Here is a 15,827-nt window from a genome sequence, read left to right on the forward strand (position 1 = left end):
ACATCCGTTAGAGTTTCAAAATAAAGCTCGTGCTTAAAGAGGTCAAAACATTGTTTAAATGCAAGTTTTAAACATCCTACTTATGCATATTATTATTTTGTTATATGCTGGAAAAACTCTCCATAATTTCTTGAAAACTTTCATTACAAAACTGTATGGGTGAAAAGTGCTGTTGTGTTTGGCGGACTTTTCCTTTTGGTTCTTCGGGTTTAGTGCTTCAATATGTTGCTAGTCAAAAAAAAAAAAAGAATCAAGAATATGCTAACAAGTGCTCCAGTCTATAATAAGGGGCATATTTTTTGTGAATTGTTATTTTGATAATAATTCAAGAATTATTTTGCAGCCTTAGAGTTCTTTTGTGGTGGATTAACATGCTTGATAATTTTTTCTAAGTTAAATACTTTCAGCACAGAACAAACTGAATAAATGTAATAAAACACCATGAGTTCAGCTAAAGGACGACTCATCATAGAGCACAGACAGTAATATTTAAGCAGTAGCTCACAACAGGTTGCGATATGTTGTGATCTTTGGAACAATAAAGGGTGCTGTTTGCTTACCAGGTTTGGCAGGATAAAAGTTACAGGTTCGTTCCAATTTAAACAGTTTTTTCTGTAAATATTAATTTCATAAAGCATTCAAAAAGCATTGTTGAATGCTAAAACTAGAAAAAAAAATGCTTTTCCTCTCCCAAGAATTGAAGAGTCATTAGATGGCCTTGTGGGAGCCAAGTGGTTTTCTACCTTGGATTTAACCAGTGATCATAATCAAGTTGAGGTTGCTGAAAAAGACAGGGCAAAAACAGTGTTTTGCATTTAATAAAATACCATTTGGGTTGTGTAATGCACCTGGTACTTTTCAGCGGCTTACAGAATGCATGTTTGGAGACTGTTGTTATCCATCTGGTTTATTGTATCCAAGGGATGTGATTGTGTTTTTCCTCTTGTACTCAGCAGAATCTGGAGAGGGAAGTTCAGAGGGGGCTCAATGTAAAACTGGCCATGGCCTGGACAACAGAGTGTGAAGGGAAATTCAGCCCTTAAAGAAAGCACTGTTTTCTGTTCCAGTACTGGCATATGCAGATTTTCAAAAGTCTTTTGTTTTAGAAATAGATGCAAGCTATCCAGGTTTGGGTGCAGTGCTTTCTCTGGCCTTTTGCCTATGCCAGTATAGGACTTACATCCTCTGTAAAGAACATGCGAAATTATATCTCAATGAAACTGGAGTTCCTTGCTCTTAAGTGGGTAGTGTCTGAAAAATCCATCCATCCATCCATCCATCCATCCATCCATCCATCCATCCATCTATCCATCCTCTTCCGCTTATCCGGGGCTGGGTCGCGGGGGCAGAAGCCTAAGCAGAGAAGCCCAGGCTTCTGTCTGAAAAATTCAGGGAGTATATGTTAGGGGGTTCCTGCACTGTGTATACTGATAATAATCCACTCAGTTATTTAGATACAAGCTTGGTGCAATAGAGCAACATTGGGGAGCTTTTCAAATTTTTGAAAAGCTCCCCTTTTTCCTTCCTACTGTTGCTAAGTGCTTGCTCATAGGGGAACATTTTGACTAGTGGGTTTTCTCTGTAATTATTGTAGAGTCTTTACCTTGCAATGTAAAGTGCCTTGAGGTGGCTGTTTGTTGTGATTTGGTACTATATAAATAAAACTGAATTGTCAGCTGACTGTACATGTAATTTAATTAGGGGATGCATGAGTTTGGTGTTGGTCACTTTGGAAAGTGAGCTAATTAAGTAGCTTGTAAATGGCCAGCTTACTGATTTACCAGCAAACACGGCCCTGTGAGTTTGGATGAATTAGCTCACAGTAACCACCCAAGACAGTATTTATTAAAGTTACTTATCTAGCACATTGGCTGCCTTAATTAGCAAGGTAAGGTGATCTTTGTCAATAGAAAGCCAACTTGCAGTTTTTGTTTTGTTTTTTTTAATCCCCAAAGCTAAACTAAGCAGCAGAACAAGTTCAGCTCCTCTTCTTTTTTGTCATATCCCAATGTAGCCAAATGCCGATTATTATTTTTGCTTATATTTTGAAAATCCAACGATAATACTTCCGTTACCGTGCCGCGGCTCTGGCGGTCCAACCATCCATCCCAGCCTGCTTCCTGATGATACCCGCACAGACGCTCTTCTCTCCGGCTTGCGGCACCTAGCGGTAGACGTAGCAACGTACAGCAAAGCCCAGCATGCTCAGCTGTCACTTTTATCACATGAAAACGCCTGGACGTATTTGTCAGTGCAGATGAGGAGTTAGATGTCGTCATTTGTTCATAATAAAAGCAGGTACACACGTTTTAATAAGTTGTCAAAGCGCAATGATCCGTTGCTTGCGGGTGTTTCTACAATCATATTCAGCTGTGTTTGCTATCTTGAACACACCCCGCTGAGTACCCCGATATTGTTCAAGGGGAATAATGGCTGCACAGGAGCCGTCTCCACCATCTTCCCTGGAAGGTAACAAACCGGGCTTCCCAAAGAAAATTTTGGCCAACAATCTGGAAGATAAGCATTTGTGCAACTCGTGTCAGAAAATCCTGAGAAGGCCCCTGCAAGCCCAATGCGGTCACCGCTTTTGTTCGTTCTGTTTCAACAAAATTGTGAGGTGAGTAGTCCCGGATGCTAGTGAGCTAGCTAGATGTGTATAGCCCAAATAAGCATTCAGAGCCTGTCACCAGCCTTCCTTCAAATATCTCTCGATGTAACGTTTATTAACACGTGTAACGCTGTATGCCAGACAAAACGGGTTGAACTGCAAAGAAATAGAGCTAAATTGAACCTATAGGTGATAAATTAATAGCCCCCTTATCTAAATAATATTTCAACTTGTTTGCGTGGGATAGACTGGCCAGGTGTCCTCATAGTCTAGTCCCGCTAACCTCTGCTGAGGCTGGCAGGACACCGGAGCTAGCGGTGTGCATTTCGAGAAGTTGAACCTGTCAGGTCGGTGTGTGTGCCGAATACACTAGAAGGTCTCACACCTGTTAGGCTCTCAGTGCGTCTGTTATCTAGTTAAGCGAGCCAATATTAAACATTGCATTTTTCAGGGAAGCTTCGGGTGACCTTTATGGTGAATAACGTGTCAGGCTACAGGTTTATATATACATTTGTATTTCTTACTATTGTTGCTTTCTGTGTTAAAATAATAGCGAGTAAAAAAAAATTACTTTTCTTGTGATACAGAAACAGCTAGATTAGTTGACACAGAATGTTTGAATGTTGTATTCAACCATGAACATATAATATTATCAGTGCTATACTTGTAACTTGGGTAAAGATCACAGTTTTCTGACCGAAACCCTAAATCTACCATAATACCAAATAAATAAACGAAGGCTTATGTTTATTTTTCGTATGTGAAAAAATGAGTACAACTAAAGGGTTTTAGTTGTGCTAGTCATCAGCAAGCATATCTGTGATTGTGTGTGGTCTCAATTGAATACAGTGAAGTGTTTTGAGAAAAGAAATTCAAGATGTTATATTTATGCGAGAGGGCTCAGATCATTTTTCAGTTTAAAGTGTTAGATTAAAGAGAAAACCTTTAGTATTCTAAGATTAAGAAGGGACCTGTTCTGCTCATTTCAAACTTCATATTCATATTAATCTACTAGAGCAGCTTTGCACCATTCAGTCTTATTACTGAGTCTTGGTGCAGCCCCTCAGTTCATCCTCTGTCTAAAACAAGCTATTTCAGCTCCTCTCCTCTCTATTATAGAACAGAAGCATGTCATTTGTTGACATTTCTTTAACTTAATCTACAAAAAAAACCCCAACAAATTTTGAAAGTTTGTGTTTTTGCACCACAAAGGTGATTCCCAAAGAAATATTAGCCAAAAACTTGGCAAATCTCGGCATGGTGTGCAGAGAGTCCTTAAAATATTTGCCAAATTACATGAGAACTGGGCTAAAAATCAGTGGCAACAGCTCTTATGGGGTGACAAATTCAAATTTGAAATTTCTGGTTCAGATCATTGTCAATATGTACAGAGGAAGAAAAGCACCATCAGATTTTGATCCACCATGTAATACCATCTGGAAAATGTCTGATCAGCAATGGCTTCATTTTTCAACGTGGCAATGATCCCAAACGCACTGTCAGTGCAATAAATGCATATCTGGATAGAAAAACACAAAGGAGAACACTATCATGGATTGTCCTCCCCAGAGCCTGGACCTCAACATTATTGAAGCAGTGTGGGATCATCTTTATAGAGAATGGAGCAATGTCAGCCAACATTCAAAGAAGCCTGGAGAACTATTCCAGGGCCCAGTTGTTCAAAAGTAATCTGACAGGATTAATCCAGTCTGATAGGATACGATCCTGAAATCTGTTTGTTCAAAGGGAAAACAGGATTATGTGATTGGATAAGATCAGGTAATCCGATCCAGTTTGTTTTTGTGTTTGTTTGTTTGTTTTTTTAATCCAGATCAAACCTCCAGTTTGTGGTGTTCAGAACATTTTTGAATAAGACATGGATTACTTTGATGCAAAATCAGGATTACCCTGATCCCAGCAGAGGCCTGGATTCAGACTGGATTACAAAGAAAAAATGAAATAAAGTAAAAAACAGTCAAACAAGAAAAATAGAACTCAATAAACAGAGTTGAGCGAATGACAAACTACATTTTTACATAACTATGTTTAGACTTTGTACTAAGTAGTATGTTTACAGTACCAGTGTGTCCAAACTTTTGACTGGTACTGTATATAATATGTATATGTATATGTATATGTTTGGTGCCACCTGCTGGCCATTTTCTTGGGTTTTTTTCTCAGTTACAAGGCCCAGTGGAGTAAAGACACAAGGCTAAAGTGCAGAAAGTATGTTGCTGTAGAGAATCAGAGATTTTGGTCAAACCTGCTTTGCAAGCTAACAGCAACAGCCAACCTTTTCCTCTCACTTGTGAGACACTTTTGTGATCGTGGATTAAATAATGAGCTTATTGCTAATGAAATATTTCACAATATTGTGATTGTAACCAGGACAAAAGTGAGCTGGATTACACGATCCATGAAACAAAACATGGTACAATGCCTGTTTTCATATACTTTTTCTCCCTGTAAGTTGTGGACCACAGAAATGCAGTGCATGCATCAAAGAAGACCTGTTTGAGGAACCCACCTCCATCCTTAAGCAAGGTGGTGTAAGTACATTTTTAACCCTTTGATCAGAGAGAGGTCCTTACACTTCTACTTTGTAGCATTATGAGCAGTTTTTCCATTAGTTTGACCTGATTTTATATTTTTGAGTTGGAAATGATGAGAACCTGAACATTTCTGGATGTAAAAACCCTCAAAATAAGCTTTAAAGTCAGCACTGTGACGTCATGGTCATTCTTTGTGTTCAGATCTAATGCCTCACAGTTTAGATCCAAGACAACAGAAATTTTGTGACTGCTTTATAATTCTTGGCAGTGGCAGCAATAGATGGAACAGCTATAGCCATTTTTTTCCCTCTGACCATATGTGCTGAAGAAACTGGAGCCAGGAGAGAAAAGTGAGCTTGGTGCACCCTGATTTGTTGTAAACTGATGCAGAGCACCTGTAACACGACCCTTCAGACCACAACCTCCATTTTTTTTTTTTTTTTCTTTTTCTACCCAGGCTTTCCCTGACAATGCAGCCCGCAGAGAAGTAGAGGCCTTGGCAGCTGTCTGTCCCAATGAAGGATGCACATGGACCGGAACTGTTAAAGAGTTTGAGGTGAACATTTTCATATCTGTTTAGAACAAATCAGCTTGTAAAGCTCCCCAGCATCTAGCCCTGTATCATTATCCATATTAATATCTTACACTTTGTTTCTGGAAGACAACAGTTGAACACTGGGCAAAAAATAAAATGTATAAATACAGCAAAAGCATTATATATATTAAGAACACGCAAAACAATATACATATGTATACCTGACTACAGCTGTGCAAGAGTTTGTGCAAAAAAAAATCAAGTGGTTTTTGTGTGTCTGAAATGGGTTCTATGTGCTAGTAACTGGCAACAAGATAGATTTCCCTAGGGGACAGTAGAGCAGATCTTGATCTTGATTGCTTTTCCACTGTAGTGTGAATACTCATTAAGTCTGTGTTAAGGTTGACTGAAATTTTGCCTGGTGTTGAACTTGGTTCAGTTTTTTTTTTCTTCTGTGTTATGCAACTTCTGGCTATACCTGCTGAAACATGAAAGTATGTTTTTCTAAACTGATCTTACCTGCTGTTTTATATGTGAGATATTTTATTTCATTTCATTACCTCATCAGTGTACTCATTTCAAAAGGGTTTAAGCTGGCCATTCATTCCACGTGTCAGATACAACCTAATATTGTACATATGTCTACATCATCAAGTTATATCAGCTGTGCCTGCAATTTGTCACACAGTAATTGGAAAATATGTAAAAATGTTTTGGTCACCTGCAGGCCAGCCACGAGGGCAACTGTGACTTCATGATCATCCTGTGTCCTTCCTGTAAAGAGCTGATGAGAGCCAACGAGCAGGAACGCCACAACGAGAGAGAGTGTCCAGAGAGAACGCTCAACTGCAAATACTGCAAAGAACCCTTCCTGTTAAAGAACATCAAGGTCAGGCTTCTCTCTCTTACCATAAGAGCAGCAACATACATCATGCTGATTTAGTTGACATTTGTTATGATTCACAATATGTGATTAAATGCCTATAATAAAATATTCTAATCTCAAGGTTTGCTTATTAGCTTTCCTACTGCATTCAGCCTAATGTGATGACCATCCTCTCTCAGCTGGTAGTCATCAGTGAGATATAAGAATGTCCAGCGTGTCTAATTGTTGATGGGAAATGCTGACTCATGGTTACCACTTACCCATGAACACTTGTTTTTCCTCTGAGTTATAGCTCAGTCATATAGGAACACAGATATGATGCACAAATGTTTTACATTCTATTTTTAAATAAGGCTTCATAAAGATATATTTACCTTTATTTTGCATGTAAATGTCCCTAATCCATTCAGAAAATGTAGAAATCTGCTGTTAGTAAGCCCAGAACGTTGGCTGTAAATCATCAGGTTTTACAAGCTTTCTTCAGTATCATAGTATTGCAGTGATAATTGTCTGGACACCTACGACCGCACTGATAACATATAGTTCAAACTGGAGTGAAGTGAGGTAGTTAAGGCAAAGACTTGAGGAGAAGTGTTGTCTTTTATTCTGATCTAATGGCACTTATTCTTTCAGGCTCATGATGAGATCTGTCCAAAGTACCCAATGATTTGTGAAGGTTGTGCAAAGAAAAAGATCCCCAGAGAAAAGGTATTGCAGAGATTTGATTCATTTTTCATAATTCTGCTATATTAATCTCATTTACCATTTAGCTAGGGATCAAATATTACACCGTATTCTATAGCTCATTAGCTTCTTTCATTTTTTTTTTTCTTTTTTTTTTTTGTTTTGCAGTATGTGGACCATATTAAGTTCTGCAGTAAATTTAAAGCTCCATGCAGATTTCATGTTGTTGGCTGCGATACGTCTGTAAGTAGACATCTTTGTCATAATTTGCTGTATGTGTATTGCCTGTTAATGTCATAACTATTGGATCATTTAATACCTTGGCAAAAACAAGCAAAATCTCACATTTAGTGGACAGAAAAGATAAAACAGTTTTTGGACTGTTTGAACTAAAACAACATAGTATAGATCCCTTATTTCCTTACTAAAATAAGCATAATCTGAGAAAGGCTGGACTGTGTAGAATATATATACAAAAGATATATGTAGTGGTTTGCAAATAATGTAAAGCCAAGGTATTATATTATTCAACAGTTACAGAGTTGGTTGCTACCCACGTGTAAACAAATCCTGTGTTGTTGAGTAGGGAGCCTGTGTGTATTAGTACAGTTCCTATACAAAGTATTCACCTAACATGGGTTTGTTAGACTTTCTGGAAAGGACAGATGGTTTATACACAACATAAATGTGATTGCAGCGTTTACCCCTTTATATCAGTAGTTGCTGATCCTCATGTTTGCCAGAGGCTCATTTCCACAACAAAAACAATGTTGAAAAGTGCATTGATAAACTTCTTTGTGACAGATACAAAGTAAAAAGCAAAGATGTTGGAAGATGGCAGCACTGATAGACATGTACTGACTTACTGTAATTAGTGAGTGAAAATGTAAATAAGTCAGTACGTGGTGGTGGTAGCGTGATGTCTTCCGATGCTCTGTTGCTTGCCATTAATGATTGAACTATGAATTCTGTCCACTGGCAGAAAATCCTAAAGGAAAATGTCCGGCCATCAGTTCGTGCCCGGAAGCTGAAGCGCACTCGGTTTATGCAGCAGGACAATGATCCAAAACACACCAGCAAGTAAAAAGTCTGGACTTAAATCCTCTTGAGATGCTTTGGTATGACCTTAAACAGGCCGTTCATGCTTAAAAACCCTCAAATGTGGCTGAATTAAAACAATTCTGCAGAGAAGAGTGGGCCAAAATTCCTCCACAGTGATGTGAAAGACTCATTGCCAGTTATTAGAAATGCTTAATTGCAGTTCTTGCTGCTAAAGGTGGCACAGCCAGCAGGTACTTTTTCACATAGGGTCAGGTCGGTTTGGATAGATTTATTTGCCTTAATAAAAGAAATAATGATTTAAAAACTGCATTTTATATTTACTTGCGTTATCTTTGTCTGATATTAATATTTGTTTGATCTGAACCATTCAAGTGTGAAAAATATGCAAAAAAACCCCCCAAAAAAACAGGAAAGAGCAAATAGTTTTTCATGGTATTGTTGCCAATATAGAGGTGCCAGGATGAGTAAGCTATGCTAACGTTTATGTACCAGGAAGTAGTATTTACAGGAGCATTTTCAACCAACTGCAGCTAGCATATTGGTGCCTGGTCCATTTTGACATGAATTAAATTGTTTCTGTTCAGACTGTGCACACATAATAGGCACATGCATGCGTTCTTAAATTAATTAATACTGTATTTAAGCTGCACCTTTGGAAATATTTAAATTGACAAGTACTTGATGACAGATATAAAACCGCACAATGTATTCAGCTGCCTCTCTGGTGAGTCTCTCCAACTTGATCGTCATCCTATGTTTTCATTTATGTGCTGCAGCCCTGAGCTTTCCTAGATGTCACCAACTGGAAATGTCCTAATGCAGTCAGATACAACATACGATCTTTAACCTGCCAGCTCCCTGGTACAAAGTCTGAGTGATGTCTGATTGTGTGCTCATGTTAGGAGATCAAGTAATGGTCAGGTGAATTCATAACTTCTTTGTCCAAGATGGTAAAGTTACAGGCCCCTGTCCACAGAATCAGACACACTGGGGGGTCAGCTCAATAACAGGGCTGCAACAGCAAGCTAAACTGCTTATCAGTAGGGAAGCAACAAACAGGAAAGACAAAGGATAGCTGGTTAGCAGCAACTGAACTTTCAAAGTAAGATAAAGATATGGGATTGTTAACTAATAAATTGATTCAACTTTTACCCAGACCTTTACATTTTGAATTGTGAAACAAATATGTGATGTGTGGTTCATCTGTAAATAATGCCTATAAGCTCCAGTTTTTAACATTATTAGGAAAACACACAAATAAAATGAAGCCAAACAAAAATAAATAAAATGCACAACAATCTGCTCTACCAATCAACACAAATAAATCCACATCCTCTTAAAAATAATATCTTCTAGGAAAAATGGGCTCAGTTTACATGTTACAGTTGTATTCAAACTATGATTAAATGCACACAATATTACATGTCGCTCATCTCCATTCAATATAATATGCTAATGTTTTTCTGTGCAGTTTCAGTGTGGTTAAACAGTAAAATGTGAACAAATCCAGCAATGAATACTTTGTATAGTGTATCGATATCCATTACTTTCTCCATTATTTGCTTTGTGCTTGTATTATTTTTTTCCTCTGTGGTGGCAGTGTTTCACATACTGCACATCATCATGCAGCATCATCAAGGATTGTTTGAGTTCTTAATGTGTTTCTGCTTGTATCATTCTTTCACTCCAAGGTGGAGAAAGAAAAGATCCACGACCATGAGCGCCAGTGTTCGTACGAACACCTCAACCTCCTTCTGCATTTCATCATGGGCATCAAGGTGAGCCTGGAGAGCCTGCAGCCCCAGAGCCTGGAGGTGGCCAGCCAGAAGCTGCAGGAGCTCCACCAGTCCCTCAGGGATCTGGAACTCAAGATGAGCCAGCTGGGTGGGGGTGCCGCAGCTCCTGTGCAGGGAGCTTGCGCCCCAACCCTAGCTACATCCTTCACCCCACTGCCTAGTGCCATGGGTGCCGCTTTGGAGCTGCAGCTACAAAGTGAAAAAACCAAGGTGGTTGAGCTGAGCCGACGCTGCCAGGAGCTGGAGCTCAAAGTGAGCACGTTTGAAAACATCGTCTGCGTCCTCAACCGAGAGATGGAGCGCTCCTGCACCACCATGGAGGCTTATAACCGGCAACATCGACTAGATCAGGACAAGATTGAAATCCTCAATAACAAGGTGACAAAATGACACATGACCTGTGAACACCCCAGACACATCCTTTTGACTTTTTTCCCCATAATTCTGTTCATTAAAATGTTAAATGATAAATGAATAAACAAAAAACAAACAATGCTACAGAAATGCTGCTAAACTGGTACAGAAGGTGAGAGAGGGTGTGACATCAGTAATGCAATGAGACGATACCCTGCACTTGTACAGAGGTTTGTTTTATATAGCGAAATATAAGAAGTCATATATGAATCCAGTGCAATACTTTAGTCCAAAAATGTCCATGCCATCTGTTTAAATCCAAGACTACAATTAATCCCCAGACATTCCGGTGGCCTTCTCCATTTATGCTGATAAAGATGAGTCCTTCCATTGATATAGTGTCAAAGTTTTCCCATATAGATCAGAGATTTCTACATGGAAATGGACTCACTTCACTATTATGACTTTACTTGCTAGCATTTAAAGAGATGGGATCACATCCTCCTTTTCTTTGAGAGTTAGGAACTTTCCCAAGCAGACGTAGTAGTGGATTTGCCAAAGTCTGCTGACCTATTGCTGTACTAGCACTTGAACATACTGCCATCCAGAACATTTCTGTGCATTCCCACAAACAATGCAACCTGGTGCCTACACGAGATTTGCGTTTGGTGCAGTTTAGTGAGGTACCTGTTCTGTACTTACTGTATACTTAAGGATATTTGTAAATATGGTGCAAAATATTATAATTTTTTATACTTATTGCATTTGCAAAATCTCATCCTACAAATCACTGTCTGACATATTTGAGCAAAGTACACCAGGATGTTTTTAGCCATGAAAGTTTATCCAGGTTCGAACTTAACATCTGAGAATAAAAACTGGATATAAAGTGTTTTAATGCTTGTACTTAAGGAAAAAAAAGCCATGGGCCGTCTAGGCCAAAACACAATGGAGGACTCTGTAGTTCTTCTCACAGTTCCTCTTCCTGAGTCTATCATCAATTTTGAGAGCCAGCGACACTAGAGCCTCAGAGGCAGGGGTTCATCGTGTGAAACCAACTGATTCTTCATCTGATCATTCCAGGGTGGCTGCATTCTCCGGCCACGCTGTCTCAGCGGCCGAAACTCAATAATGAACTCGTCCACACCCTTACTCCCCTGTCACAAGTTTAATAACCTCTTAGCTGCACTTCCTTCAGACGTTGCTTGATCAAAGCTTTTCTTGAATTTACACAAAAAGACATCATATGGGTAAATTGCAACTGAGTTAAACAGGAAAAAGGCTTCTGCCCGTGCCAAGGCTTTTCTTTGCAAAAAAAAAAAAAAAAAGGCTCACCACAAAGGAGAGGTTAGTGGCTTCTTGGGGAAGGACCAGAGTGAGCGATTGATAGCCAGAGAACACTGCATCAGGAAACCCCCACAGCATCCCAACTCCCCTGAGAATGGCTCTGGGAATAGGGAAACTGCATCCCAAAGCACCCTGGCAGGAGTGGATGAGCCAGCAGGGGAGGCTGCAAGTTTCGTAATCCGCAGTAATCTTTTTGTGACTCTACAGGTCTCTCACATTGTTGTGGAGGACTTCTGGCCCACTCTTCTTTGCAGTGTTGCTTTAGTTCATTGAGGTTTGCAGGCATTTGTTTATCACAGCTCTCTTAAGGTCCAACCACAGGACTGCAGGGTACTTTATACTACGGCTGCAAAGCAAGCCCAAGTCATCACCATCATCATCATTTTGCCTTTTATATCTGCCAAAATATCTTTCAGATGTCTTGCGTATTATTGCATGATATAACAGCTCTACATTAAAATGATCATTTTTGCTAAAGAACATTACACCACATTCATGAAGCATTAGTCCATAAATTAAAAAGTCAGATTTGTGTGCTGGTTGCTGCAGGTTCGTCAGCTGGAGAGGACGGTGAGCCTGAGGGACCTGTCCATCGTGGAGATGGAGGGGAAAATGAGGGAGATGTCTGCAGCCACGTATGATGGTGTGTTTGTGTGGAAGATCTCTGATTTCACCAAGAAGAGGCAGGATGCTGTGGCTGGCCGGGCCCCTGCTATGTTCTCTCCTGGTAACCACATTATATGATGAATTCCCAGATTAAGGATTTCCACTTCCTGATGGAAGTAACGTCATACTTGATCATTAATGTTATTATTTAATGTATTGATGTTAATAATTTCCAGCCTTTTATACCAGTAAATATGGCTACAAGATGTGCTTGCGGATCTACCTGAATGGGGATGGGACGGGCCGCGGCACCCACTTGTCTTTGTTCTTTGTGGTGATGAGAGGACACAGTGATGCGCTCCTCAAGTGGCCTTTTAATCAAAAGGTGAGTCTTGTCATTTACATTTTTGTGACCACACATTCCCACGTCTGCCAAGACAAAATGTTGGCCTGTGCACTAATAGAAGTGATCATTGTCTGTCTTACAGAAGGCAGTATAGGCTAGGTAAAGCTAATTAGAGTATTTAAATGACAACACCTTCATGTCTGTAGAAGAATATGTACTCCTGTGCTTACTTGGTTCAAAAAGGGGATAAAAAGAAATAAGACTTCAGAGGAAAGATGGAGGATTTCTGTCTAAATTAAACATTTAGCTGGAGATTTGTAGGAAATAAAGGTGCTTCTAATAGATTGTTTGCACCAAATGCAAAGTGAACTTTTTGTGCAGTGCAATTACCGGTACATAAAAATTCTACATGAAGACACTAATTTGCACTAAATGATGCAAATGGAGGTCGGCGAGAGTCATTCAGTGTTTTTTTTTTTTTTTTTTTTTTTCCCCCCCTGAGAACAATTACACTCTTGCTTCCTAACAGGTCACCCTCATGCTGCTCGACCAGAACAACAGGGAGCACATAATTGATGCCTTCAGGCCCGACATTTCATCCTCATCCTTCCAGAGGCCTGTCAGCGATATGAACATCGCCAGTGGTTGCCCACTCTTCTGTCCACTCTCAAAGCTGGACTCTAAAAACTCCTATATACGTGATGACACCATTTTCATCAAAGCCATTGTAGACCTAACTGGGCTTTAGGTAAACATTGAGGGCATAAATCCAACCCTGCCTTTTGTTGCTACTAACCTGTTTCAATCAGCAGGGGTTTGTATCACCAGAAATTGGCATTTGTCTTAGACATGTTCTTTGGTTTTGGTATGCATTGTTGGTGGCAATATGCAAGACCCAGAGCAAGTTGTTTTGGGGCTCTTGCCACTGGCCAAAAACTTGCGTAGCCATTCTTATCTTACCAATTGAACTAAGTTTATATTTGACAAAACCGCAAATACCTACCAAAGTGAAAATAACATGCATACAGGTATTTGGCTGATAACGTGTTACTTTCCCCTCCCTCCATAAGTCCCTCTAACAGCATTTGAACAGAAAGAAACATTCCAGGACCTATGTACAACATCATGCTTGTGACTAGATAACTCTTAACAATATTACTGTCATTGCTATGGCTTCTTGTACTACACATGGGGCTCATCATCCTCAGTTTATCACAGAATTTTGACCTATTTTTTTTGAAAGAACTGTGTTGTGTGTCCTAATGACAAAAATAATAGGGAATAGCTAACATACTAATTGTAAGACCATCAAATTAAAGCTGCATTAATACATTTTTTGCCCCCCCTTAGCATGAATGCCATAAAAATCTGATATTATGGCAGCCCTGAAAAGTTTGTCTTCAACAAGAGATTTGGTCAGCTGATAATGTTTTTTATTAAGTGTCCAGGCAAAATTGCAACTTCTTTACTTTTTTTTTTTTTTTTTTTTTTTTTTTAAATCTCCAGCACTTGAGATAATCTTTGTGGCTCTTAGCTACCTAGCTAAAAGAGCTAACCACTAGCTCTGTTTCCATACACTAGGTTTAGCAGAGCTTTGTCCCTGCAAACAGCTGCCTGCTGCTGGGAACAGGTTGAATCAGAGTGGGGGTATGACTGAATCAAAACTCTGCAGTTGGCCTATTTTTTATGATATGTAGTTTCTTGGCCCATTGTTAATATAAAAATACTGGTAGAGCAGCTATTTAAAAAAGAAAAGAAAGGGAAAAAAAAAAGAAACCTACTACAGCTACAGTGTGCATGTGAAGCAAATGCTAATTTTGTTAGCTTATTTTAATGGTGGTTTTTGTATTTTTAGCATTTGAAATTGAAGCACCAATACATTTCCAAAAAAACCTGAAAATATTGAACCTTCGACCAGTTACACCATAGCTTTGTGTACTGAATGGCCTATAGACACAGCAATAGATCGAGCGGGTCAAGGGTCTTAGTTCAGTGTACTGCCTGACATTTGTTTAGCTGATACATTTTTTTTTTTTTTTTGGTATATTGGATTTACAAAGTTGGGGTTCTAGTAACAGTGTGACACCCATGTAGCCTACAGAATATTGCACAGCTGTGCACACAGTTTGTGGTGCAGTTGGATTTTTTAATTTTATTTTTCCCCATTCTATGCCTTCAACTCAGACTCCTGTTTTCATTGATAATCATTTGTGGTGGTGAGCATTGCTTGAATTCCATGAATTCTGAATGCAGTATTTCACTTGTGAATGTTCTCTGTGTGCATATTTTTTTTTTTTTTTTTGGTGTGTGTGTGTGTGTGTTTGTGTGGTCATTCATGTGCACACTGTTCCATTTCTTTTAATTGCAGGGTTAGTTTGTGTTGTATCTGTGGGAGATAGACAGTCGCTTGCACCAGTGTGGTAACAGCAATGGTAGCTGAGCTGATTTGCCCAAATGGAAATATAACATATTTTAATAAAAATAAGCATATATTTGCATACAGGTTCTAATAAGTATCTTTTGATAGTAATCTTTGGCTTTAAAAAAAAACAATTCCAGCAAATCCAGTTGATGCTTGATCCAGTTGGGTAGTACATGTTAAAGTAGCATCCACAGCCATTAGAACTCAAGGCTTTTCTAGCAGAACATTCCATTGTAATGTAATAATTAATGTTACTCACTTCCACTCTCAGAGGTTTTAATATTGAAGCAGTACAACGATGTGACAATTTGCACTCTTTAGAGTGGGAAATTAGTCCAGAAATATTCTCAGATTAAGAAAAGTTCCTTGTTGAACTCCTGAGATGCTTGACAAATCACCAACATAGGTGACATTGAAAGGAAATGTGCCTCCTACCAGCTTGTGGGTAACAAGACTTCCCTATGAAGAGTAGCTTTAACATTTCCTGCTTGAAAGTAAATTAAGTGACATCAAAGAAACAAAATAACAAAACTACATAGAAACATGACTACACTGCAGAACAAATATCAAGCAAGAGCTACAAACAGACGCAGACAAATAGAATAATTACAAAGTGATGTAAAAGCACC

General features: G+C 39.1%; 1 protein-coding gene across 2 annotated transcripts; it reads left to right on the plus strand.

Annotated features, from left to right (window-relative positions):
- The first annotated feature begins 2,189 nt into the window (after nucleotides 1-2,189).
- Nucleotides 2,190-14,218, plus strand: LOC115776196 (TNF receptor-associated factor 2-like). 2 transcript variants are annotated; one of them, XR_004019425.1, is made up of 10 exons: nucleotides 2,190-2,617; nucleotides 5,079-5,157; nucleotides 5,618-5,716; nucleotides 6,423-6,584; nucleotides 7,215-7,289; nucleotides 7,434-7,508; nucleotides 10,019-10,501; nucleotides 12,374-12,551; nucleotides 12,680-12,815; nucleotides 13,306-13,432. XR_004019425.1 is itself a non-coding variant. In XM_030723787.1 (10 exons), the coding sequence occupies exons 1-10, from the start codon at nucleotides 2,430-2,432 to the stop codon at nucleotides 13,522-13,524; spliced, it is 1,707 nt and encodes a 568-aa protein (XP_030579647.1). In that variant the 5' UTR covers nucleotides 2,193-2,429; the 3' UTR covers nucleotides 13,525-14,218. The 2 variants fall into 2 exon arrangements, 1 of the variants encoding a protein (XP_030579647.1); XM_030723787.1 differs by having other exon boundaries at nucleotides 2,193-2,617; nucleotides 12,667-12,815; nucleotides 13,306-14,218.
- Nucleotides 14,219-15,827: the final 1,609 nt, after the last annotated feature.

Source organism: Archocentrus centrarchus, unplaced genomic scaffold (assembly GCF_007364275.1).
Source record: "Archocentrus centrarchus isolate MPI-CPG fArcCen1 unplaced genomic scaffold, fArcCen1 scaffold_27_ctg1, whole genome shotgun sequence".
Classification (NCBI taxonomy): domain Eukaryota; kingdom Metazoa; phylum Chordata; class Actinopteri; order Cichliformes; family Cichlidae; genus Archocentrus; species Archocentrus centrarchus.